This window comes from Schistocerca piceifrons, chromosome 11, assembly GCF_021461385.2.
Source record: "Schistocerca piceifrons isolate TAMUIC-IGC-003096 chromosome 11, iqSchPice1.1, whole genome shotgun sequence".
Classification (NCBI taxonomy): domain Eukaryota; kingdom Metazoa; phylum Arthropoda; class Insecta; order Orthoptera; family Acrididae; genus Schistocerca; species Schistocerca piceifrons.
This window is the reverse complement of record NC_060148.1, coordinates 95,402,561-95,428,719: the sequence shown is the minus strand read 5'-3', so window position 1 is coordinate 95,428,719 and position 26,159 is coordinate 95,402,561. Positions and strand designations below refer to the sequence as shown.

The following is a 26,159-nucleotide window of genomic DNA, read 5'->3' as shown; positions in this document are numbered from 1 at the left end:
CAGTGGCAGGTGCTATAAAAGAAGCTTTCTCCAAAATGGTGCAGTTTACTTTAAAATTCTGCAAGTGTAGGTTCACAGAATACTCAACCAATGTATCACTTCCTCCTACATATATCTCACAAACAGACCATGAAGGTATACTTACAGAGATTCGAGCTCACATGGGGGCTTATCAACAATCATTCTTCCTGCAGGCTATTTGGGACTGGAAAAGGAGAGGGGGGTGGGCGAGGTGGCAGTAACAACAAAAACACTGTGTCACACACAGTTAAGATGGCTTGGGAAGTGCAAAGTTTGCAAGCTCACTATCGAATCAAATAACTTGTCTATACCCACATTTTGTAACTATTTCTGTAGTGGAAGAGAGAACCTTTCCAAACATAATTATATTTTATTTAGATTTTTTTTTTTCCTGTTCCAATGGATACAGTTACTGCCCATGGAAACTTTGGCAGCTTTCTCCTCCTCCTTTGAGAGACAGAAGGATTCATGTTTTACGTCTGAATTCCAGCCTTTGAAATAGGAAATATTTCGGGCCCACCTTGTCATCTCATTCCGATCATTTACATTCCCTGCATACAATGTATGTAGATTACTACTAAGCAACTGTGTGCAAATGGGGTGAGGTGTAGTGAGCTTAAAAGATAAAAGAAATGTAGCAGCCATATACGAAAATGTAATTTAATGTTCTTTTGACATAATACTTTACAACAGGTTCTAGTACAGAACTGTGTATGCTAAGTGAAACACAGAGGCTTATACTTAACAACAATTTGATCATTTGCAATCATTACTGACACAATATGAAACACATCAAAGGATATCTGAATGTTATATCACAAATACAGTTATTTAAAGTATTCAACATGCAAACAAACTAATCTTATCATGTTGACCTTAATTCTGTAAGCCAAAGAAGATAGCAGGAACCACACTTGAAGTGGAATCTTAGTCATTAAAGCCGATTAACCCAGAGTATATTGCCATAAAAATATTTTAAACAGGAAGGGATTCATAAGGAGTTTGACATAGAATATCTAAAACTGAGCATACACTAAATTTTTTTTATAAATACAGATCTATGTGTTAAAAAATCTATGCAGTTAATTGTCAAAAGAACACATTAAATTATGTTGTATATACACTTACATACATATATGCAATATAAAAATATAAACAAATAACATAATACTTTTCAGTTACTTAAAAAAGAAGAGGAAAAAAATAACAGGAGGATGTGGAAGAGAAAAACAGATTAAAAAGTTATCCACAGTTGCATAAAAATTGACAATTTTGTTCTTTAAACCTTATTCATGGATTAGAATATCTATAATATGTAACACATTTCTTTCATAAACATCATCAGGCACCTAAATGTGCACTTTGTCTAAACTTTGCCATTGTAGCCAGATGTGTGGTCTGAACAAAAAAATATTTCTCCACCTGATACACTTCACACCATCTCAGTTTTTCACAACATGCACTGCAGAGTAAATTTTATGATATATATCATTCCACCATCAGCTGTAATAATTTAAAATTCCTAGTCTTAACATACCCTAAAATTTTCCAATAAGAATGGCAATGTTAACAAATTATGACAATTCCTGTCAGTTAGTCTTTGAAAATCTTTGTAGATACAATGTTCACTGTGGACATTCTTTTGAAGCTCCTATATTCCCTCACTAGTGTCAAACTCTTTCTTCAAATAAATTAATCATCCTTCACTTCTGCCTCCTGGGGGTGAACACACAAGCCACAAAATTAATTTCAAACTGTGATGTCCCATAGTGAAAGATTGCAGGAAAGTCATCCACAGTGTCTACAACTCATATAAATCCATAGGAGACAGAACTGCTGAAAGGGAATTTAAGCACTACCAGCCATTCTATCCTCCCAGAGTTTTACATTTTTCTTAAGCGCATTTTCCTTCGGATATACACACAAATTCCCACTAAATAATACTGTTCCTTAGTTTAGTGATGAAAGTTCTTATTACAGAAAAATTGGAGTTAGTGGTTGAATTGTTTGCAGATGAAATGTGAAGAATTAATATAAAGATGGCTCCGGCTCATATCTTACACTCATTTTGATGAGAACATGTGACTAATTTGCCACAGCAACCCACGGCTCAGGACTTTTGAGGCTATTCCACAGCTGTGTTAAATGCTCAAAACATTACTGTGGGGCAGGAAATTTTAACAGTTTTGATAAAACTCCAAAACTTTGGTACCAGATGACATCAGAGTTTACATTTTACAGCCTCAGACAATTCAACGCACTTTTTTGCAGCTGCGACCTTCACATTGTTTTTATATCTGTAAACACTAACATAGAAGCAGCTGGACTTCAGAACTCAAAGATCCACAGCTGATACAACAGAGGTGTGGCACTCACTCTAATAACCATAGGCAGATTCCCAACCGAAGTGAGGACAATCTTCACCCACACAACCCTCCCCATAGAATAATTTCTATAATTGTATAAAACACTGAAGATGTGATGGGCCTTGAACTGACAAAATTTTTCTTGCTAGAGTAATAAGGAACATATATATTGTAAAATATAAACAGTATTGTGATTCTGTCATGTTTCCTTCGTTTAAAATAATAAGAACCAAAATTTCCTTTTAACTGAATTCTTAATGACATTTATTCTTGTGACGTTACCTTTCTTCTGTGACAAAGACGAACTTAGTGAGAATCTGTAAGTGTGTGCTGTCCCTTGCAATCCTCTAATATGTTTTGTCATTATGAAGTACCACAATTTATGAGTAATTCACACAGTGATTGTAGAAGATGAAGATAACTGACCATTCTAAGCAACTGTTCCACACTGCTGAGTGAACACAGACAGATTTCTGCTGCCAGAAACGTATACACCTGGGCGTCCAGACTCCACCGCATTCCACTCTGCTCATTTCTTCTTGCGGTCTGCTGTGCATTTTGGACAGAACCACTTGCCCTTTGGTTTTGTCACCAGACCCACGCACGCAAAGTGGAACCACTCTATCGGACACTGCAAGCACACAGACACATTTACTAGAATAGTGAACAAGGGCTACTGCAATAACAAACAGTGCAAAAATTAGGGATATATTTAAATTAATGACATCACATTTTTTCTTCAGCTCTCCCTGGAAGTGTATGTTCTGAAAGTAGCAAGTGCAACATCAGTGAAAACAAAAATGCAATTACATGGAATTTAATCTGGCTTACATGAAACTGAGTTTTTACCAAAAGAAAAAAGAAATTGAAATTACAAGAATATAGCTGGATGCAATACGTAATGTTGTCATAGTTGTGGTTTTCAGTCGTAAGACTTGTTTCATGCAGCACACAAGTTTTTGTCTACATAGCACTCAAATAACACTGGGTGTAGCAATATAACTTCCCAATTTCAAAATGCAATAAAATCCCCTTTATAAAGCAGAATTTTTTATGAAACTTCCTGGCAGATTAAAACTGTGTGCCCGACAGAGACTCGAACTCGGGACCTTTGCCTTTCGCGGGCAACTGCTCTACCATCTGAGCTACCGAAGCACGACTCACGCCCGGAAAGATACTGGCAGAAGTAAAGCTGTGAGGACTGGGCGTGAGTCGTGCTTCGGTAGCACAGATGGTGGAGCAGTTGCCCGCGAAAGGCAAAGGTCCTGAGTTCGAGTCTGGGTCGGGCACACAGTTTTAATCTGCCAGGAAGTTTTATATCAGGGCACACTCTGCTGCAGAGTGAAAATCTCATTCCAGAATTTTTTATATTTATTTTTAATACCGTAGGTACATACTTAATGTTTTGTTTAACACAGTTTTGAAAATCATATCAGGTAAGTGCACCTCCCCATTCTCCCCATTGTCCAGGTGCGCCAATGTAGCTTCCTTGGTATATCAACAACATAAGAAAAAGACAGATTACTACTCACCAGTGAGTAGTAATCTATTCCTTATATTGTCAATGTAATTTCCTTCTTTAACACGGGCACCATTCAAGCTGCAGCAGTCACAGCGGGGCAGGAGTGGCCTTATTCGACAGGTGCAGTTCTGAAGTGTTGTCCTCTTCCAGGTCAGTCAATATCATGCGTCTGAACACTGAGGAGCCTACTTTTTGAACAGATGCTGTGTCACGCAACCCAGCTCTTCTTTCGAAATCGCTTCAACGCAATCCCGTTGGTCCACGTTCTGGACTGGAAATCAATTCTTACACGGGTCATCACATTCAGACAAACCGCGAGTACAACAATGAGAAGCACTGGAGTCCCTCAGCCCATCACATCATGTGATAGCATTGAGAGCTTCAATCTCACAATCCCCACAGCATTCCGTGTGCAGTCAAGTGTCTGTTATTGCACTTTCCGATTGCTGAATAAGGCAAATTCTTCATTATCATCCGTAGAAGTTGGCGATTGTGCAGAAGCTCTCTGAAGGTGACCCCAATTCTTGGAGGAACACGAACAAACACACACACACACACACACACACACACACACACACACACACACACACACACACACACCACAACTCGCACACTCACATGACCACTGCCTCTGGCTGCCGAGGCTGGACTGTGAGCAACTGTGCATGATGGGAAAAGCAATCTGTGTGGGTGAGGTAAGGAGGAGTTTTGGGGGGGGGGGGGGGCGGGGGTGAGGGATAGTGGGGGACAGTAAAGTGCTTATTCTACCCACTATTCTTCCCACCCCTCTCGCAGTGGTATTCCGCTGGCTACTGAACCCACACAATATCCTCATCCATCTTTATTCTCCCACTGCCCCAACACATGGCTCATATCCCTGTAATAGACCTAGATGCAAGACCTGTCCCTGACATCCTCCCACCACTACATACTCCAGTCCGGTCACAAGCATCACCTATTCCATCAAAGGCAGGGCTACCTGTGAAACCAGTCATATCATCCACAAGCTAAGCTGCAACCTCTGTGCAGCATTATACGTGGGCACAACAGCTGACAAGCTGCCTGTCTGCATGAATGGCCAACACCAAATTGTGTCCAAGAGAGCGCAGGATCACCCAGTTGCTGAATATGCTGCCCAACACAATGTTCTTCACTTCAATGACTGCTCCGCAGCCTGCACCATCTGGATACTTCCTAGCAACACCAGCTTTTCTGATTGCAAGATGTCCTACATTCTCTTAACTCCCCTGGCCTCAATCTAGCTTAGTCACTGTCCTTCACCCTGCTCCGGCCCCAATACTACACAACCTTCTCTGCACCAATGCACACACAGTTTCTTTCCCATCCTCTTCTATCTCTTTTTTCCCCTTTCCCTCTCCCACCTAACCCTCCCGACAGCACCTAGCTGCCCTACCCTGTCCCAACAATGTCTCTGAATGCTCCCACAAGCCCTTCCCAACACCACCCCAGCCACCTCCTTATGCCCACCACTCTGATTTCTTCTCCAATCACGTGCAGTTGGTCACAGTCCAGCCTCAGCAGCAAGAGACAGTGATCATGTGTGTGAGAGTTGTGAATGCTGCTGCTGATATTACCCTACATTTGTCTGACCAGAAATCCTCATTCCTACCCATTTCACTTTTCTGAACTTGACTATATCTTCAATGGGCCTTCACATTCCCCTTTCCAGACTTTCTAGCTTCCCTACCACACTCAAATCTCCAACATTCCACACCCTGACTCTTAGAATGTTAATCTTTTGTTGGTTGTTCAATATTCTTCTCTTGGACACCATCCTTTCGGCAGTCCCCTCTTTAAGACCTCATTAGGAGACTAATCCAGAATCTTCTGTAGTGGAGAGATCACTGTGACACTTTTTCAATTACTGGCCACAAGTCCTGTGGATACACATTATGTATCTGTAAAGCAGTGGTTCCCACTGCCTTCTGCAGTCTCATACCATCGATCACTGCTGATTATTCCGCCTTTTAGGGACAGTTTCCCACTGGGAGGGAAAGGGTGTGTCCTGCTGCTATGTCAGCTCCTCCGCCCTTTTCAAAGAGGCCATTGGCAGAACAAGAGTGATTTCTTGTGCCGGAAGTGTTTGCCCGCCATTGCTGACGATTTTTATTCAAAATTTAAGCAATGACGTTGTTCAAATCTGGGACCCAGGACGCTTTTGATCATTGACACATCATATTTCGGAAACAACTGAGCTCATTTAAGTACTTTTTCCTTTTTGGTTACTGAGATAGCTCACTCAGCAACGGGGATCATCTAGTTATTTGTTGTTATCCCCCCCCCCCCCCCAAAAAAAGGAAAAAAAAAATCCGGGTCATAGTAACTGTGAAGTCTGAAGTCTATATTCCACAAAAAAATCAAATGAAAATTATGAAAAGTCTTAAAAATGGCTGTGAAACAGCAATTGTGTAATTCAGAATAGACAGGAAAAAAAGCCAACCAGTTGCAAATTGAGGTTTATTTTCCCTTGACCATGGTTTTGATATTTGTAAAAATATCTTCTCCGGAAGTATTGGCCTTACTACATCACGTGATCCCTTCTGAAGAAGATATTTATACAAACATTGAAACCATGGTCAAGGAATAATAGACCTTTATATACAACTGGTTGGCTGATTTTTTCAATCTATTCCAAAAATTATGAAATTCACATATGGTATAGAACTCTATGGGTCTCTAGCAAGTCAAATTAATTTCATTTGGGACTGGAGATGCATTTATTTTTTAAAGGGCAAATTCCCATGCCTTAACAAATTTCCTACTTGAGAACTGGCAAGCAAAATGCTTTGCACAACAGAAGTGTCAACACAGTGAGATCTCTCATGCCAGTAGTATAAAAATGCCATTGGTGTAGTGTTGGCTGAAACGGTCAGCCCACTACCTGTCTAGTACCTGCTACTTTAAATTGGACTACATGGTAAAATGAAGGACACGGATTTAATCTGAAGAGCACACTAGACTGATAGTGTCACTTGCGCAGAATCTAACACAATAATTGAAAATTCAAATCGGTCAGCAAAGTATGTGACATCGGTAGTGGGGCACCCCGAGAAAGGCGAGAGGTTTCAGGTCCGAATACCCAGCCGGCACACGACGCGAAAGCTGAAGCGGTACTCACATCGGGGTTGTCGCAGCCGATCATCTCACCATACGAGACCTGGTGGCAGAGGCAGTAGGTGGGCTCATTGGGATCCACCGGCATGTCCAGCACGTCAGACGGGTGTGCGATGCCCGCCAATGCTGCCGCCACTGCCGCACCGCCACCCAAATCCCCGCTGTCGCCGCTGCCCGCACCCCCTGACCCTCCTCCGCTCCCGGCACCGCCGCCCGCACCGCCACCTCCGCCCTTCTTCTGCTTCTTACGGGACGACTTGACCGTGCTGGACCCGCCGTCGTCTTCTGAGGATACACCGCCACGCTTCTTGCTGCGCTCCTTGTCCCTCAGCTTCTTCCGGCCTTCTGTCGAAACAAGGTACACGGTTAGGGCAACTGAGACAGTTGAAATTTCACCAACAGTTTGTGTCAAACTGGTTGGCTGTGTTATTTCTCCACTGAAACGTATATATGGTTGCTGAAAGAAAGCGGTGTTCAATACTGTAAGTTTGTGCCAGTTGAGAAGTGTTCAGACTGGACTAGGCATATGTTTACAGCAAGATGAGGTGCTACCTGAAAGTCATCATTTGAATTTTGTGTGCAAATAGTTACAAGTGCAAAGTGTGGTGTCCTCCAAATGAATACTAAAAAGAATACATTAAATTTTTGTTACACAATAAAACACACAAGTTTAAAGATCATCAATTAAACTAAATACCTAGGGTTGAAAATTAAGAACAACTTAAACTGGAACCATCACATAGAAAATGTTGTGGAAAGGGTAATCTATAGACTTGGTTTTATTGGCAGAAAACTCTGATGATGCAGTCTACTAGGGACTGTACACTATGCTTGCCCGTCCTCTTCTGGAGTACTGCTGTACGGTATGGAATCCTTATCAGATAGGACTGACAGAGGACATCAAAAAATATCACGAGATAGGAGGGAGAGTTTCACGGCCATGATACACAAGTTCCAGTGGTAATCATTACAACGTAGGCAAACTGTTTGATCTGCCAGGAAGTTTCATATCAGTACCCACTCTGCTGCAGAGTGAAATTTCATTCTAGAAACAATCTCTCCCAGACAGTGGGTAGCTAAGCCACATCTTCGCATTATATAATTTCTTCCAGGAGAGCTTGTCCCGCAAGGTACACAGGAGAAATTCTGTGACTTTTGAAAAGTAGGAGACAAAGTACTGGCAGAAGTAAAGCTGTGAGGATGGGTCGTCAGTCGTGCTTGGGTAACTGTTGGTAGAGCACTTGCCCACAAAAGGCAAAGGTCCTGGGTTCAAATCCTGGTTTGGCACACAGTTTTAAAATGCCAGGAAGTTTCAGTCTGAAAAGTGTTTCACTGAATCTTCTGCCAAACACTTAAGTGTCAATTGCATAGCAGTCGTGTGGATGTAGAAGTACCACTACGTGTCTTTCTGTATCTCCTACTCAAATCAAGAAGGAAAACGGTCATGCCCTGTATGATCCGACCTGTTATTGGTGAGCACATTTCTACTGTCATGCTTCTGTCAGTTTGTGGTTTTGCAATGGTTGTTAAGAGCAGCATACCTGTATAAAATTTCGTTTTAAACTTGAGCAAACTGCTGTGGAAACACACCAACCATTGAACCAAGCTTTACGAGACGAAGTCAGTTACAGAATTATGACTGGTTAAAGCATTTCAGAAATGGACAAACATTGCTTGTTGGATGCCATTTCTGTCAGCACTCAACTGGCATCTAACCATAATATGTTGAGAAAGTAAGAAATGCGATTCTGCAAGGTCACAGACAGACCGCTAGACACCTTTGCAACACCTTGGGCACATGCAAATATACTGAGTCAGAGGATTTTAACATAACAAGACTATGCCGAAGTTAAGGCCATGACTGCTTGCTGATGACTAAATATAACATGTTCAAGTCTGCAGGGAACTTAATCAATTGCTCCAAGACAAGTAAAAAGTTGGGCTTACGACTATGGCAGTGGAACTAAGAAGCTAGCACCACAATGGAAGAGCCCTCATTTCACTTTGGCCAATTAAAGCTCAACAAGCCAAGTGTATAATAGTAAGCCCACATGGATCTCTCTCTCTCTCTCTCTCTCTCTCTCTCTCTCTCTGTGTGTGTGTGTGTGTGTGTGTGTGTGTGTGTGTGTGTGTGTGTGTGTGTGTGTGTGTGAGAGAGAGAGAGAGAAAATGTTCATAAAGAACTTGTTGCTTTTTGTTATTTGGTCAATGTGTTCTACTGCAATGTTACATGAGAAGAAAATGTGTACAGAAATAATGTAGATTTTTTTTTCACAGTGTCTACCACAGCAATGAATTAACTAAAGAAAGTGACATTTTCCACATTTGGTGTTTTAATATCATTTGTTCACAAACAGTGCCTTCTAGGCTTTCCTCAAATACACATACAAATATACAGTCATAGTATTTGAAATTATTATTAAATTTCTTCCACACTTAGCTTTACTCTTTATCAATATAAAACCTTTGTAAATGTCAAAGCTGTTAAACCAATGAGACAACATTTAAGAACCAATGCAAATAGAAAACACAACTATAAAGATACTGTCATTTCAGTACATAAAGCACAGTTTTCTCTTGCAGGTAAATGCATTTCAAATATGTCTACATTCACATCATTACATTTCTATTCCTGGAGGTAATATAATATACTCTGTTTTGTACAGAACCACAAAATCTCTTGAGAATGGTCTGTAAGACTGAAACTAGTTTTGAACAAAATAAATTAGTGCGGCAAAGGTGGAAAATGTCACTTTCTATTAGTGAACAAGTGACTTGGTCACTCCACAGTGATAACTCACAACCGCTTACAGGCTAAATTATTCAGTAATTTTAGACTAAAAACACCCACCATACCGCCAGACTGGAGGCTGCCTATGACTGGATTCAAAAGTAGGAATATTTTTAGTAGCAAAAATTATTCCATTTCATTGTTGTAGGATATTGCAGCAACCAGTTTCAAATCTATTTGAGAATAAAAAAAAACCTTTGTTGCAAAACTATTTAATGCCAATGACTCGTTTCACTCTTTATGGTTATCATCAGATTGTCTATGATCTATAAAAGCAAGAAACCAAAGAATTAGTAACAGATAGAAGAAGGGGCATGGTCCTATCTTGGTCGTAAAATGAACTGAAAGCAAAGGAGACTAATGTAAAAGTAGTTGAATATGAAACCCATCAGCATATAGCCATATAAAATGGAAAATGGATACAACATTAACTGGATACCAGAATGAGATTTTCACTCTGCAGCGGATATATAATCGATCCATTATAAGAACACATAAGGTCGACCTAGTTCAAAGAAAAGAAACCACCCTGTTTATCATCAAAATGGTACAGAAAGGTGGCAGACAAATTTCACAGATGTACTGCATTTTACCTCACACCACCTGACACAGCCATAATAGCACAAAATAGAGCCACACTTACAAAAATAAAGGCAGTATGAGCCGCACACAGCACAGTGTCCTTTTGGCAAGCACACATATACTAAATAACAATAATAATAATAATAATAATAATAATATTTATTCAACATCGAATAATCAAATACAATCCCTAGAAATACTACAGTTTCAGGACATCATACAGATTATTCTTCTGAATACGTCAGTTTATAAATTAGAAACTAAAGATTTATTTGTATTAATAAATTTTACATTTGGTAGTATACAATCACGATATTACAAATATTGTTTTTATCAACATTATATTAGTTGTAAGTTACTTAAAACTATGAGCTTGACATACTTATGAAGCACTTTTCATACGGATATAATACTCGTCTAGGGAATAAAAAGGGTTTTCAATTAGAATTCTTTTTAGCTGATCTTTTAATTTGTTAGTAGGAAGGGCTGTGAGACTTTTTGGTAGGGCATCGGCTAGCTTCAGCCCAGCATGAAGTGTATTTTTTTCATATAAAGCTGTTCTGTGGCTATTTACATGGTATCTGAACTTTCGCCATGTATCGTACTGGTGCAGGTCACAGTTGAAATTTGGATTTATTGTTTTCACAAGCAATATAACTTTCAATATGTATACACCTATAATGTAAGCACACCTAATTTTGGGAACAGATTCAGACATGATTCTCGAGGTTTGGCTCCACAAATTATTCTGATAACTTTTTTCTGTAGTATTAATAATGTACTTAGGTTGGCTTGAGTTGTTGCACCCCATATTTCTACAGCATAGTTTAAGTTTGATGAGAATAGGGCATGATAAGCAGTTTTTAGTACACACATGTCCTTACAATATTTGCTAATCATATTTATAGCAAACACATTCTTCGACAGCTTACATGCTAAGGAATCAATATGCATGTCCCATTTGAGGCTGTCCTGGATTGTAATTCCCAAGAACTTTGTCCATTTTTTCCTTTTTTACAATGTCATTTCCTATGGATAATTTCACATCAAATTCTATTTGTTTCCTTGTGTTAAATTCCATCATTGCAATCTTTGAAGCACTTAATTTAGATGGCTTTCATTAAAATACTTGACTATTTCATTAGTTACACTGTTGCACAGTACCTCCAGACTCTCACAGTCTGTGTGTTTACCCACTATTGATGTGTCATCTGCATACAAAATTTTTGTACAGTTAGGAGAACAATACTGTATATCATTAACATAAATCAAGAAAAGAAGGGGTCCCAAGACAGAACCTTGAGGCACTCCATATTTGATATCAGTAATTTTAGATTTGTAAGGCCCACTGTTTGTTTTAAGCAAGACAAATTGTTTTCTATTGCTCATATACGATTTTATTAGCTCATAGCCAGTTCCTCTGATACCCAGGTTCCTCAGCTTGTCAAGTAATATGGTGATGTTGACACAATCAAAAGCTTTTTCTAGATCAAGGAACACTCCAGTTAAATACTCCTTGTTCTCTATAGCCATTATTATTTTGTCTATTAATTGTGCTGCTGCTACTGATGTTGACTTGTTTTTCATAAAGCCATTCTGATTTTCAAATATTAAATTGTGTTGACTCAGGAATGTCATTAGTCTAGTATAAATAACATTCTCAACTACCTTAGAAAATGCAGGTAAGATTGAGATGGGGCGGTAGTTTTCAATTTTAGATTTATCACCTTTCTTGTGAATCGGGGTTACTTGTGCTGTCTTTAGACTATCTGGGAAACAAACTGATGCAATTACATCATTTACTGCTGTGGCCATGGCATCAGATATGTTGTCTATGCATCTTTTCAGTGTACTGATATACAATCCATCACAGCCTGCTGATTTTGTATTTTTTAATGACATTACTATGTTTTTGACTTCCTTGTTATTGCTTGGGGCCAAGTATATGGTTTGTTTGAATGGAATGCCCCTATATCTATGCTGAAGATTCTTAAAATGGTCATTGACAGATTTTCCAACAGAAGAAAAGTACTCATTAAAAACATTTGCAATCTGACATTGACATTTCATCATATGCCCTTTATGGTTTATAGTAAAATCACTTGTTGATCTGTCCTTACAATCCCTAAAGCTATTTATTACTTTCCAAACAGCTAAACCTGTGATAGTAGAGTTTCTTAACATGTTGTTGTTGTTGTGGTCTTCAGTCCTGAGACTGGTTTGGTGCAGCTCTCCATGCTACTCTATCCTGTGCAAGCTTCTTCATCTCCCAGTACCTACTGCAACCTACATCCTTCTGAATCTGCTTACTGTATTCATCTCCTGGTCTCCCTCTACGATTTTTACCCTCCACGGTGCACTCCAATGCTAAATTTGTGATCCCTCGATGCCTCAAAACTTGTCCTACCAACCGATCCCTTCTTCTAGTCAAGTTGTGCCACAAACTTCTCTTCTCCCCCATCCTATTCAACACCTCCTAATTAGTTACGTGATCTACCCACCTTATCTTCAGCATTCTTCTGTAGCACCACATTTTGAATGCTTCTATTCTCTTCTTGTCCAAACTAGTTATCGTCCATGTTTCACTTCCATACATGGCTACACTCCATACAAATACTTTCAGAAACGACTTCCTGACACTTAAATCTATACTCGATGTTAACAAATTTCTCTTCTTGAGAAACGCTTTCCTTGCCATTGCCAGTCTACATTTTATATCCTCTCTACTTCGACCATCATCGGTTATTTTACTCCCTAAATAGCAAAACTCCTTTACTACTTTAAGTGTCTCATTTCCTAATCTAATTCCCTCAGCATCACCCGACTTAATTTGACTACATTCCATTATCCTTGTTTTGCTTTTGTTGATGTTCATCTTATATCCTCCTTTCAAGACATTGTCCATTCTGTTCAACTGCTCTTCCAAGTCCTTTGCTGTCTCTGACAGAATTACAATGTCATCGGCGAACCTCAAAGTTTTTACTTCTTCTCCATGAATTTTAATACCTACTCCGAATTTTTCTTTTGTTTCCTTTACTGCTTGCTCAATATACAGCTGGAATAACATCGGGGATAGGCTACAACCCTGTCTCACTCCTTTCCCAACCACTGCTTCCCTTTCATGCCCCTCTGCTCTTATAACTGCCATCTGGTTTCTGTACAAATTGTAAATAGCCTTTCACTCCCTGTATTTTACCCCTGCCACCTTCAGAATTTGAAAGAGAGTATTCCAGTTAACATTGTCAAAAGCTTTCTCTAAGTCTACAAATGCTAGAAATGTAGGTTTGCCTTTTCTTAATCTTTCTTCTAAGATAAGTCGTAAGGTCAGTATTGCCTCACGTGTTCCAACATTTCTACGGAATCCAAACTGATCTTCCCTGAGGTCGGCTTCTACCAGTTTTTCCATTCGTCTGTAAAGAATTCGCGTTAGTATTTTGCAGCTATGACTTATTAAACTGATAGGTAATTTTCACATGTGTCAACACCTGCTTTCTTTGGGATTGGAATTATTATACTCTTCTTGAAGTCTGAGGGTATTTCGTCTGTCTCATACATCGTGCTCACCAGATGGTAGAGTTTTGTCATGACTGGCTCTCCCGAGGCCATCAGTAGTTCTAATGGAATGTTGTCTACTCCCGGGGCCTTGTTTCGACTCAGGTCTCTCAGTGCTCTGTCAAACTCTTCACGCAGTATCGTATCTCCCATTTCGTCTTCATCTACATCATCTTCCATTTCCATAATATTTTCCTCAAGTACATCGCCCTTGTATAAACCCTCTATATACTCCTTCCACCTTTCTGCCTTCCCTTCTTTGCTTAGAACTGGGTTGCCATCTGAGCTCCTGATATTCATACAAGTGGTTCTCTTCTCTCCAAAGGTCTCTTTAATTTTCCTGTAGGCAGTATCTATCTTACCCCTAGTGAGACAAGCCTCTACATCCTTACATTTGTCCTCTAGCCATCCCTTACATTTGTCCTCTAGCCATCCCTGCTTAGCCATTTTGCACTTCCTGTCGATATCATTTTTGAGACGTTTGTATTCCTTTTTGCCTGCTTCATTTACTGCATTTTTATATTTTCTCCTTTCATCAATTAAATTCAATATTTCTTCTGTTACCCAAGGATTTCTACTAGCCCTCGTCCTTTTACCTACTTGATCGTCTGCTGCCTTCACTACTTCATCCCTCAGAGCTACCCATTCTTCTTCTACTGTATTTCTTTCCCCCATTCCTGTCAATTCTTAACATTGTGGCTACATATTTACTTTTAGTTTCTAGCAGAAGATCTTTATAGTAATCCTGATAGTTCTTAAATTCTACCATTAGTCTATTATTATTGTTATTATTTATCATTGCATATTGGAAAAGTAAGTTTCTCTCTTGCTGGTTTTACTTCCTGATTTATCCAGTTATTTTTTTGTATCTTTTTGCAGTCATTTACTGTAAAGGTCATTTCTGGACATGAGACATTGAAGCAATAATAAAAATCTGATGAAAACTCACTGAAAGTAATGCTGTTTTTTTTTTCACCCCATTGTAGGCTTTTTAGCAAATTGTTGAAATCTTTAACATTGTCATCATTGGTCATTCTTTTTGTCACATATTGTTTCTCTTTTCTATTGACATGAAGATTTTCAGCTTCTATGTATACCTGTACTGTGTGGTGGTCAGAAATGGCAAGCTTCAGAACTGATGCACTGCATGTAAAGTGGGACATGTTAGTTATAATGTTTTCAATGCATGATTTTATACTATTGACCTCTCTAGTGGGCTCGTTTATCAAAAATGTTAAGTTAAATTGAGCTAGTATTAGCATTAGTTTTTTAGATACAGAGTCATTGGACAGCAAGTTAATGTTTATATCTCCAGTTAGTATTATGTTAACCCAGCCATTTTTATTGCAGTGTTTACTGTCAATGTCAACAAGCAGGTCATTAAGAACATCAAGGAAACTATCTAGGCTACCAGATGGAAGTCTGTATAGGCCTATAATAATTAAGATCTCTTTCCCCCACTTATAATTAATTGCTGCTAGTTCTATAACACCCTCAATGCTGAAAGCACTTACATCTATTACACTATAATTACTACCACTGGCTGCAAAGATAGCTACCCCACCACCATGTTTCTCTTTTCTACTGAAGGCAGAGCAAAAGATCATGGAAAGTGGCTTACATACACTAATTAGCTCATCTGTGTACCAGTGTTCGCTTATAACTAAAACATCAGGGTTATCAATTGCTGTAATGGTATACAACTCGTTGTGCTTATTGCCAGGACTTTGAAAGTTCTGCTGAATTAATTTGAAAGTGAGCTTGGATTGTTGAACGCTTGATGGACGTGTCACCCTACCAGAACCACTTATACATTTATCCCTAAAAAAGAAATATCAGTTGACAGAGTGGGTTTGGTATTTTTCACTATCCATTTATTCAAGTTGGTCTGTTTCCATGTACTGGGAGCCTGGGAAGAATCAGCTTTACCTGGTGTTTTCAGCAGCCATTTGTCCAATGTCATCTGTCTATACCCATTCCTGCAGTCTTCTTGTGTTGTGGAGCACTCATTCTTTGAATGTGTGTGCTTTGAGTATACGTTGTTCCTAGCATTTACGACGATTTCACAAATAATGGACACTAAGTGACTTTTTCCGCACCGATTGAGGTGAAGGCCGTGAGTGGTGTAAAGATCTCTACTAAAATGTTGCACGTTAACCATTTGTATATTTGCGTAACGGTTGCAAATTTCTGCATATTGACTGTTTGTATATGCTACTGCCCTGTTTACACACGAGAATTGAGGCAAGTCATACCCGTGTGGAATATTGAGAACAATGACGTTTGAGTAATTTAGATGGTTTAGAGCAGATTTTAGGGCATTAACAGCATGCACACCATCGTTGTGTGCAACGTCATTTGCACCACCACATATTACAATGAAGTCTTCCTTCGTTGTCTTTCGAGAGATATTGTTTACAGCTGAAAGCACTTGGTCAAGACGAGCGCCAGTTTTAATAAAACCTGAAGCATTCACTTCACTGTTTACGCTTTTTATTTCGTGTGCAAGGCCTCTAAGATGACTATCACCCATTAAACATACGTTTATTCTTCTTGCTGCATTTGTGGTGTTAGTTAAATTAACTGTCGTCTTGAATGTTGAATTTACCTTCCTTCTGTTTACGAGTGACAGTTTTGGCTGGTGATGTTCCACATTTTGCTTAATAACAGGCTTTTTTTTTTCAGATGGTGCACGATTTGATCTTTTGTAGGTAGGCCTACTGTTTTTTGGAGCACGGCAGGAGAATTTATTACTAAAGACGACAAAATGATTGCGCTATGGTTAGCGTTACCGGTACACACAGAATGTGTTGGAAAACTTGAAATGGCGACGGAATCTTCGGTCACTGTGTACACTTTATTTTTGTCGAATTCACTTACGCCCTGCTCGGCGGTTTTTAGTTTTCTATGATCATTTTCAAGACATTTGAGCCTATCAGCTAACACTTTGTTTTCTGCCAAGGATCTGCGCACAATTTCTTGCAACGAATTAATAGTTTCAACTCGTTTTGCTTTGTCAGGATGGACTCCACATGTTGCACACTTACATTTTGATCTGGATGATTTTTCACTGCGAGTTTTTTGCGTGGCACTAGACTTGAAACTTTGCGAAGCACTTTTGTTGATCATCTTCTTGCTATTGATGCCGGATAACATTTGAAAATTCGAAATAACTGGAGGCACAAATTCACTAAACTTCTCAATCACCGCCATCTTGCTGCAGTGATAGAAGGAAACGCAAACACTGTGTTTAATAAATTAAGAAACATACAGTATAACCCAACTTTTACGTTCCCAGAATTAACGTTTTCCCACCGTTTACTACATTTTTTATCAGCCCCGTCAAATTTCCTATGCCTTCAATGTTAATTTGCACCTGATTTTGCGTCTACATATTTGTAATTTTCTTGTGATTCAAGCATTATGAAAAAATTTTTGCAGAGAAAAAATGACACTGGCATGATGTTGGCTGTCCAGTAATGTTTACAAATATTATGTGGTTAAGGTTCTTGACAACAAGGCACTCTACTCAGCAGATCTGAACTGGCAAACATGTAAAAATTGGAACAATTTGTGCCATATCTCCTGCTGCTACCAAGCTCTACTTGGCACGGTGGCTGATATGAGTAACTTGATTCATTCGAATGAAGATATCGTTATCAATCACAACCATTTCCAAACTATCTCTACTGTGCAAACGCAGTTTCGTGATAGTTGTGGCACCTTTGTCAAACCTTATTTAGCGTGTTTCGGCGTATGGTCACTTGGAGCACTAGTTGACACCATCATTCAATAAAAGACGACTACAGTGTAAGAGACACAGAATAACACACATTCAACCACCGTACAATATACTTATTTACATATTTGCACTTGACAACAAGACAAAATTCTCGAAAAGCCTTGTGCTAAGAATGAAAAAATACATAAATAGTGTTGTATTTCATTATTTAAATAAACATCGATTATGACATATGAAATTGAGTCAAACATTTCTACTTCCTAGACAGTTATCAGTTCCAGTTACACAAGCGGTTTTTATTCAATAATAAACCTTCATTAGATAATAAACAAGTCCCTGACAAGTCTTTTGATGCCTGTTATGTACATTACATCATATATATAGTTCAAGGGGGTATCCTACGCATAACTTTTGCAGCGTAAAACGTTATTTCCCACATTTTACACCATTTTTTGAAGTGCCTTGAAAAGTGTAAATGTGGGTTTCACTGTATAAGCAAACCATGGCAACCACAAGAAGCCAGAAGTACAAGGTAATAAAACAGAATAATTGCTTTAAATGACGACAAGAAAAGAAATCAAAGCATGTCATTACAACTGTCATATGGAGTAAAATAGCTTAATTTTATTGCTTGCACAATGTATGCATACAAAACCAACAATCCAAACATCAAGGCATCAGGAATGAGCAGACTATTGACAATTAACTATTTCTAGTTATTAGAACAAAAATGCAGTCACAGAACATAAAGTAAAGTCACCTACGATAAAAAGAGTCATTAATAAGCCCCCCGTTGATGTACAACTCCCCTAACTTCATACAAAAGTTGAATCTACTCGAGAAGTTGAAAATTGTTAAACTATATCTCGATAAAGACAAATTGTTGAACGATCAGCTGATTAGCAGGAAACAAGTATATTATGATACAGCACTTCCAGTTTTTGAAATATTGCTACAGTGATACCTTTTCCTTTGTCAACTGCCTAGTTTTTAACTTGTTTGTTTTGTTGTGTATGAAGTTAGGGGAGTTGTACTTCAAATAGGGGCTTATTAATGACTTTTATTTTATCATAGGTGACTTTACTTTTTATGTTCTGCAACTTATACTTTTATTCTAATGACTAGAAATACGTACTTGTCAACAGTCTGCAATGCTTACAACTGCCCTTTTTCCTAATGCCTTGATGTTTGGGTTGTTGGTTTTGTATGCATACATTGTGCAAGCACTCTAAAATTTAGTTTCTTTACTTCATATGACAGTTTTAATGACAAATTTTGATTTCCTATGTTTTGTCTTCTTTTTAAATAATTATTCTAATTGAATAGATAAAAAAATGACTCACTAAGCAGCGGCAAAATGCACACACAGCAGAAAGTTGTAATTAGGCAAGCTTTTACAGCAAGTGACTCCTCCTTCAGGCAGAAGGGTTGAAGAGGGAGGAAGAGGGGTGAAGGAAGAGGACTCAAGAGATCTCGGGAGAGGGGGGCAGATTCTGGAAAGTCACCCAGAACCACGGGTCAGGGAAGACCTACTGGACAGGAGGAGAAGTACAAGACTCTTTCCTTCTCATCCTGTCCCCGCAGTTCTGGGCGATTTTCCTGAAACTTACCCCTTTTCCTAGATGTCTAGAGTCCTTTTTCTTCACCCCTCTTCCTTCCCCTTCACTCTTCTGCCAGAAGGAGGAGCCACTGGCTCTGAAAGCTTGCCTAATTACAACTTTCTTTCATATGTGTGTGTTTTGCCACTGCTTGGTGAATAGAGTTTCTCATATATATCTCATTACATAATTTTGTCAAATTTTGATTGTTTTTTTGTAGTTATAACTAATTACTTCATTTTACCACCTTAATGTACATTTAGACTTCTTCGCGTTGCCATGGTTTGCTTATATGTGTCATATTTATTACATGTACATGGTTTCTATATTTTGTAAACATGCATTGCGATGGTCATGTGCGGCACCTGGGCAACTATTGCCACACTAAACGTGGTGTTGGCATCTTGTTCTCCCACAGTAGAATTTGTTGCATGCGAAAAGGACACTGTGCTGTGCGTTGCTCATACTGCCTTTATTTTTGGAAGTACGGCCCTAGTTTGTACTACTATGTCAGCTGGTCTGTGCAAGATAACATGCGATATGTCTATGAAATTTTTTCATCAACAATGTAGGAAAAGATGAGATTGTTACTTACCATAAAGAAGACAAATCAAGTTGCAGACAGGCATGATTAAAAGACTCTCACATAGCTTTCGTCAGTGAAACAAACAAACACACACACACACAAAGAGAGAGAGAGAGAGAGAGAGAGAGAGAGAGGAGAGAGAGAAAGCACACCTCACACACTGTCACTGCCTGTCTGCAATTTGATGTGTCTTCTTTAGGGTAAGTAGCAATCTAACTTTTCCTACATTGTTGATATTCCTACCTGGAATTTCCATTGTCTGAAATTTGTCCACCATCTTTCTGTACCTTCATGATGATATACTGGCTGTTTTCATTTAACAAGGTCCACCTTGCATTTTATGTGTTTATGATGGATGAGATTCATATTCAGCTACTTTTAAGTATGTTGCTACTGCTTTAAGTTCATTTTACCTGTGCACTCATGCCGAATATTCGTTGGTTTTTTGTTCTTATAGACAATCTTATGATGCCCCTAAAGGTTGAAATGCATCATGGACACTAAACTTACTCGCCCAATGACACCCAGTACTCACATCAACACTATCACCATAAACTGCTTTCATTCTCTGATGAATCTCCAATGCGGTGACACCTTCTGCTCTCAAGAATTCAATGACTGCACATTGCTTAAATTGCATTGACCGACCGTCTGCGCAGGGTTCCATACTTTACACTGTAACAACACAATCGTTCAATGCTAAGGCTTCCCGCCGACTGGAGCTGTAGAGAAGAGGCTACGGAACAAGCCAGTACCTGCCGCATACCAATGCTGCCAACTGTTGAAGAGTTACGAAGGTGGAGGCATTACTTTTCAGTCAATCCTCATAGCTTTATTTTCTACATAGGTAACCAATTTTCAGTTACTGGTCATTTACATCACCTGGCGAAGTCCACTGTAAATATAATGTGCATCAGAACCTGTTTGCAAAATAAAAAGTGTACAAACACAATGACATATCAATGCGATCAATGATCTGGCACCATGCCAACTGTGGGCAGCCGAATGGCCCATTTAAGATACATGCCGCATAGTCCAATGTAGTACTCAGCTGTGAGACCTAGCATTTTATAAGAAAGAACCGTGTATGTTTGTTTGTTAGCTAAAGCTTGAAAGTTGGTATAATGTGGCACTTTCAATGTGGCGAATTAGCTAGCGGACATCTTGAACTGTCGCTGCACCGAATACAATCAGAGGTCGGGCCTGGACTCTGTTGTTAACAGTACTCTGGTAACCTGGACAGCAATTGTATGGCAAATTCCCGAGTGCTTTGTGTTGTACGTCGCCCATTATTTTCTATTCTTATTTTGAAATAATTGAAGCGAGTAATCCTGGTCTGTCACATATTCGATTATGAATTAAAAACCAGACGAGATCATCGATCCTTGTGACAATGTGTCGGTTCTGCTATAGGCTGCTGCCTTGAGAAAGGGAGGGCAGGCTCGTTACCCCGCATCACTCCTCTCTCCTCTGGCAGTAAAAATTATAGATTTTTTAATGCTTGTGGCCATCTGCCACTATAGCCTACATTGTGCTATAGTGACTGGAACACAAAATCTGTAACTTTTTTGAAATTACAATGAAATGAACACCGTTAGCTGCTTACAGGCGTTGACATACGTCAACAGGGTCAGGTGAAAATGTGTGCCCTGACCGGGACTCGAACCCGGGATCTCCTGCTTACATGGCAGATGCTCCTTCCATCTGAGCCACAGAGGACACAGAGGATAACGTGACTGCAGGGATTTATCTCTGGCACGCCTCCCGCGAAACCCACATTCTCAACGTATTGTCCCGCACTACATTCGTAGTGCCCCCACCCATTCGGACATGTCCAGAAGAACAGATACGATCTTGGTATATATGTATAGTTAAGGCTCACCGGCCACTTGACCATCTTCTTCTTCTTCTTCTGTGTCAATGCACAAACAGTGCCCGAACTCTTACGGGAATCGGCAAAGCGCCGCGAGTAATGAGGGTAATGGGCGGGGGCACTACAAATGTAGTGCGGGACAAAAAGCTGAGAATGTGGGTTTCGCGGGAGGCGTGCCAGAGATAAATCCCTGCAGACACGCTATCCTCTATGTCCTCGGTGGCTCAGATGGATAGAGCGTCTGCCATGTAAGCAGGAGATCCCGGGTTCGAGTCCCGGTCGGGGCACACATTTTCATCTGTCCCTGTTGACGTATGTCAACGCCTGTAAGCAGCTAATGGTGTTCATTTCATTGTAATTTCAAAAAAGACGTATGTCAATGCCTGTAAGCAGCTAATGGTGTTCATTTCATTGTAATTTCATTCTAACGAGCTGCATGGTCACCGATGGTATCCGTTCTTTCGGACATGTCCGAAAGAAAAAGAACAGATACCATCTTAGTATATATATAACTTTTATAACTGTGCCGAAATTCTTCCCCTGATGTTAAAATAGAGTTACTGCACATTCAGTTCTACTTCTACACTAACTGCCGGTGTGTTCTGTCTGTACCATTGTCACACACGGTTGCATGGCAATGAATGCCCACGAAAGGTCAAAATTAATTGTATGAAGATAAGTTTGCTGCTTTTCAGCAGAACAATCATTTTTGAAAGCTCACATACAGCCAAATCAAGAAAAAAAGAGCCATTTTGCATGATAAAAGTGCTAAGTTTTTGCAAAAGCGAAAATTCCACTCACAAAGTTACCAATTGGCACTATTTTTAACAATCAGTTTCAAATAACTAAGGCTTTGTTTGTCTTCACTTCTGATGCAAATGTTGCCAAAAAGACGCTACATTTTTTAGTCCCTAGTCATGGCATACTGAGTCATGAATCAACACATGTAAATGAGTTTGTGTATGTCTGATGAAGAGAATACACATGTTATTAATCCACTGAAATCTCAGAGGTAATTTGGCAGGGATTCGAAATGTGGTGTAACAATTCTTAACAGCAACCCAAGAAAAAGCAGATCGTAAGTCCAAAATGGAGCATAAGGCACCACGGTCAAGAATAATAGGTAAACAAAGAGCCAAATTATTTTAAACATTACAACTCAAAATGAAAACATGCGCGCGCACGCACACACACACACACACACACACACACACACACACACACACACACACACACACAGGGAAACATTCCACGTGGGAAAAATATATCTGAAACAAAGATGATGTGACTTACCAAACGAAAGCGCTGGCAGGTTGATAGACACACAAAATTCAAGCTTTCACAACCCACGGTTCCTTCATCAGGAAAGAGGGAAGGAGAGGGAAAGACGAAAGGATGTGGGTTTTAAGGGAGAGGGTAAGGAGTCATTCCAATCCCGGGAGCGGAAAGACTTACCTTAGAGGGAAAAAGGGACAGGTATACACTCGCGCACACGCACACACATATCCGTCCGCACATACACAGACATTTGTCAAGGCAAAGAGTTTGGGCAGAGATGTCAGTCGAGGCGGAAGTACAGAGGCAAAGATGTTGTTGAAAGACAGGTGAGGTATGAGCAGCAGCAACTTGAAATTAGCGGAGGTTGAGGCCTGGCGGATAACGAGAAGAGAGGATATACTGAAGGGCAAGTTCCCATCTCCGGAGTTCTGACAGGCTGGTGTCAGTGGGAAGTATCCAGATAACACGGACAGTGTAACATTGTGCCAAGATGTGCTGGCCGTGCACCAAGGCATGTTTAGCCACAGGGTGATCCTCATTACCAACAAACACTGTCTGCCTGTGTCCATTCATGAGAATGGACAGTTTGTTGCTGGTCATTCCCACATAGAAAGCTTCACAGTGTAGGCAGGTCAGTTGGTAAATCACGTGGGTGCTTTCACACATGGCTCTGCCTTTGATCGTGTACACCTTCCGGGTTACAGGACTGGAGTAGGTGGTGGTGGGAGGGTGCATGGGACAGGTTTTACACCGGGGGCGGTTACAAGGGTAGGAGCCAGAGGGTAGCAAAGGTGGTTTGGGGATTTCATGGGGATGAACTAAGAGGGTACGAAGGTTAGGTGGACGGGGGAAAGACACTCCTGGTGGAGTGGGGAAGATTTCATGAATGATGGAATGACCAGCAACAAACTGTCCATTCGCATGAATGGACACAGGCGGACGGTGTTTGTTGGTAATGAGGATCACCCTGTGGCTAAACATGCCTCGGTGCACGGCTAGCACATCTTGGCACAGTGTTACACCGTCCGGGTTATCTGGATACTTCCCACTAACACCAACCTGTCAGAACTCTGGAGATGGGAACTTGCCCTTCAGTATATCCTCTCTTCTCGTTATCCGCCAGGCCTCAACCTCCGCTAATTTCAAGTTGCTGCTGCTCATACCTCACCTGTCTTTCAACAACATCTTTGCCTCTGTACTTCCGCCTCGACTGACATCTCTGCCCAAACTCTTTGCCTTGACAAATGTCTGTGTATGTGCGGACGGATATGTGTGTGCGTGTGCGCGAATGTATACCTGTCCCTTTTTCCCTCTAAGGTAAGTCTTTCCGCTCCCGGGATTGGAATGACTCCTTACCCTCTCCCTTAAAACCCACATCCTTTCGTCTTTCCCTCTCCTTCCCTCTTTCCTGACGAAGCAGCCGTTGGTTGCGAAAGCTTGAATTTTGTGTGTATGTTTGTGTTTGTTTGTGTGTCTATCGACCTGCCAGCACTTTCGTTTGGTAAGTCACATCATCTTTGTTTTTAGATATACTTTTCCCACGTGGAATGTTTCCCTCTATTATATATATATTTCTCCTCCATAGGTGACAATAGGGAAAAATATATATGTTGTAAAGGGCAGTACTCACTCTTTGAAGTGGTGCCATCGTCCTGATTGCGAGAGTTGCTGACTGCCTTGTCCTGTATCTCTGCCTCAAACCTGGCCAAGTCAGAGTCGAGCCGCCGGATGTGTTTATCCACCTGAAACCGTGCCAAAGCATTGACGCATCGTAGCCAAAGCACTGACGCATCGTACGGTTAAGCTTAAAATGACAGACACAGGAAAATTGAAGGCAGAAAATTAGTCTAGTTCAGTATCGTGTATATAGATACAACGTAGTCAGTTGCAGGATCATCACAGTCCCGTCCCTGTTATGGCACAAAAATTGGTAACTTCCTTTAAATGTACAGAAATGTAAAACTGTTCACCTCACAAAATGCAATCTTGTGATTATAAAACAGTGTAGACCACAATGTACCGTAATTACCAACTTCAGCCAAATCTACAGATCCAAAATAAAGGAGGACATTGACAGATACATCTAGCTTTGTCAAAAGTAAGCAATGCACAATGCACACCAGTCCTCCCGTATTTTAGGCCTGAAGACTGCCTAATTTGCACCAATTGGTAATCAAAATTTTAAAAATGTAATACAGTGATCTATACCTTTCTGCTAAGAAAATTTGCCAGATGACAAAGTACAGGTTACACACAGCTGCTGCTGGCACTGACTTAGTCACATGACTAGGGACCACAAAGAAAAACCAACTTTGTGAAGACTTCAAAGGTTTCTTTGCACAGAGATGTGCTTCAACACTGGCAAGCAAACTCTGAGATAAATTTGATTTTAAAAGGTGCCGTAACAAACAAGTCTACACATGTGAACAAGGTGACACACACTGTTGTCCAATAAAACAGCAACACCAATAAGGACAGCAAATAACGAGAGTTAACTTATTCTGCATTTAAGGTATAGCAGGTACATACATACATTTTCACTTGCTACTTCAGCCCATACACATAAAATCACACCTATATGAGACCAGTAAAGTGTCTGAAACTATCATTACATTTGAGGTGATAAAGTCACAGGATAGCAATATGCACACATACAGACAGTGGTAGTATCGTGCACATGAGCAGTGCGGTGCATTGGTGGAGCTGCCACTGCACTCAGGTGAGTCGTGTGAAAAAGTTTCCAAAGTGATTATACCCGCTCTATGGGAATTAACAAAGTTTGAACGGGGAATGGTAGTTAGACATTCTGTTTCAAAAATTGTTAGGGAATTCAATATCTGAGATCCACAGTGTCAAGAGTGTGCCAAGAATATCAAATTTCACGCCAATGGCCTTCACTTAACGGAGAGCTGTCAGTGTTAACAGACAAGCAACACCGTGTGAAATAACCACAGAAATGAATGTGAGATGTACGGCAAACACATCCGTTAGGTGTGACAAAATTTGGTGTTAACGGGCTAGGCAGCACACAATTGATGTGACTGCCTCTGCTAACAGCAACTGCCAACTGCTGCGCCTCTCCTGGGCTCGTGACCATATAGGTTGATCTGCCC

At 40.1% G+C, this 26,159-nt stretch overlaps 1 protein-coding gene and 1 non-coding gene across 2 annotated transcripts in view; one reads left to right on the top strand and one right to left on the bottom strand.

Annotated features, from left to right (window-relative positions):
• Positions 1–690: 690 nt before the first annotated feature.
• Positions 691–26,159, bottom strand: part of LOC124719922 (inhibitor of growth protein 5-like) — a 43,229-nt gene continuing 17,760 nt past the window's right edge. The window contains exons 3-5 of the mRNA XM_047245119.1: positions 24,677–24,788; positions 7,049–7,389; positions 691–3,018 (exon numbers count right to left, since the gene is read on the bottom strand). Of these exons, the coding sequence (XP_047101075.1) occupies positions 2,917–3,018; positions 7,049–7,389; positions 24,677–24,788 (555 nt within the window). The 3' untranslated portion in view covers positions 691–2,916. The remainder of the gene's footprint in view (positions 3,019–7,048; positions 7,390–24,676; positions 24,789–26,159) is intronic.
• Trnat-ugu lies at positions 21,982–22,055 on the top strand. Its single transcript has one exon. It is a non-coding gene; the product is annotated as a tRNA-Thr (tRNA).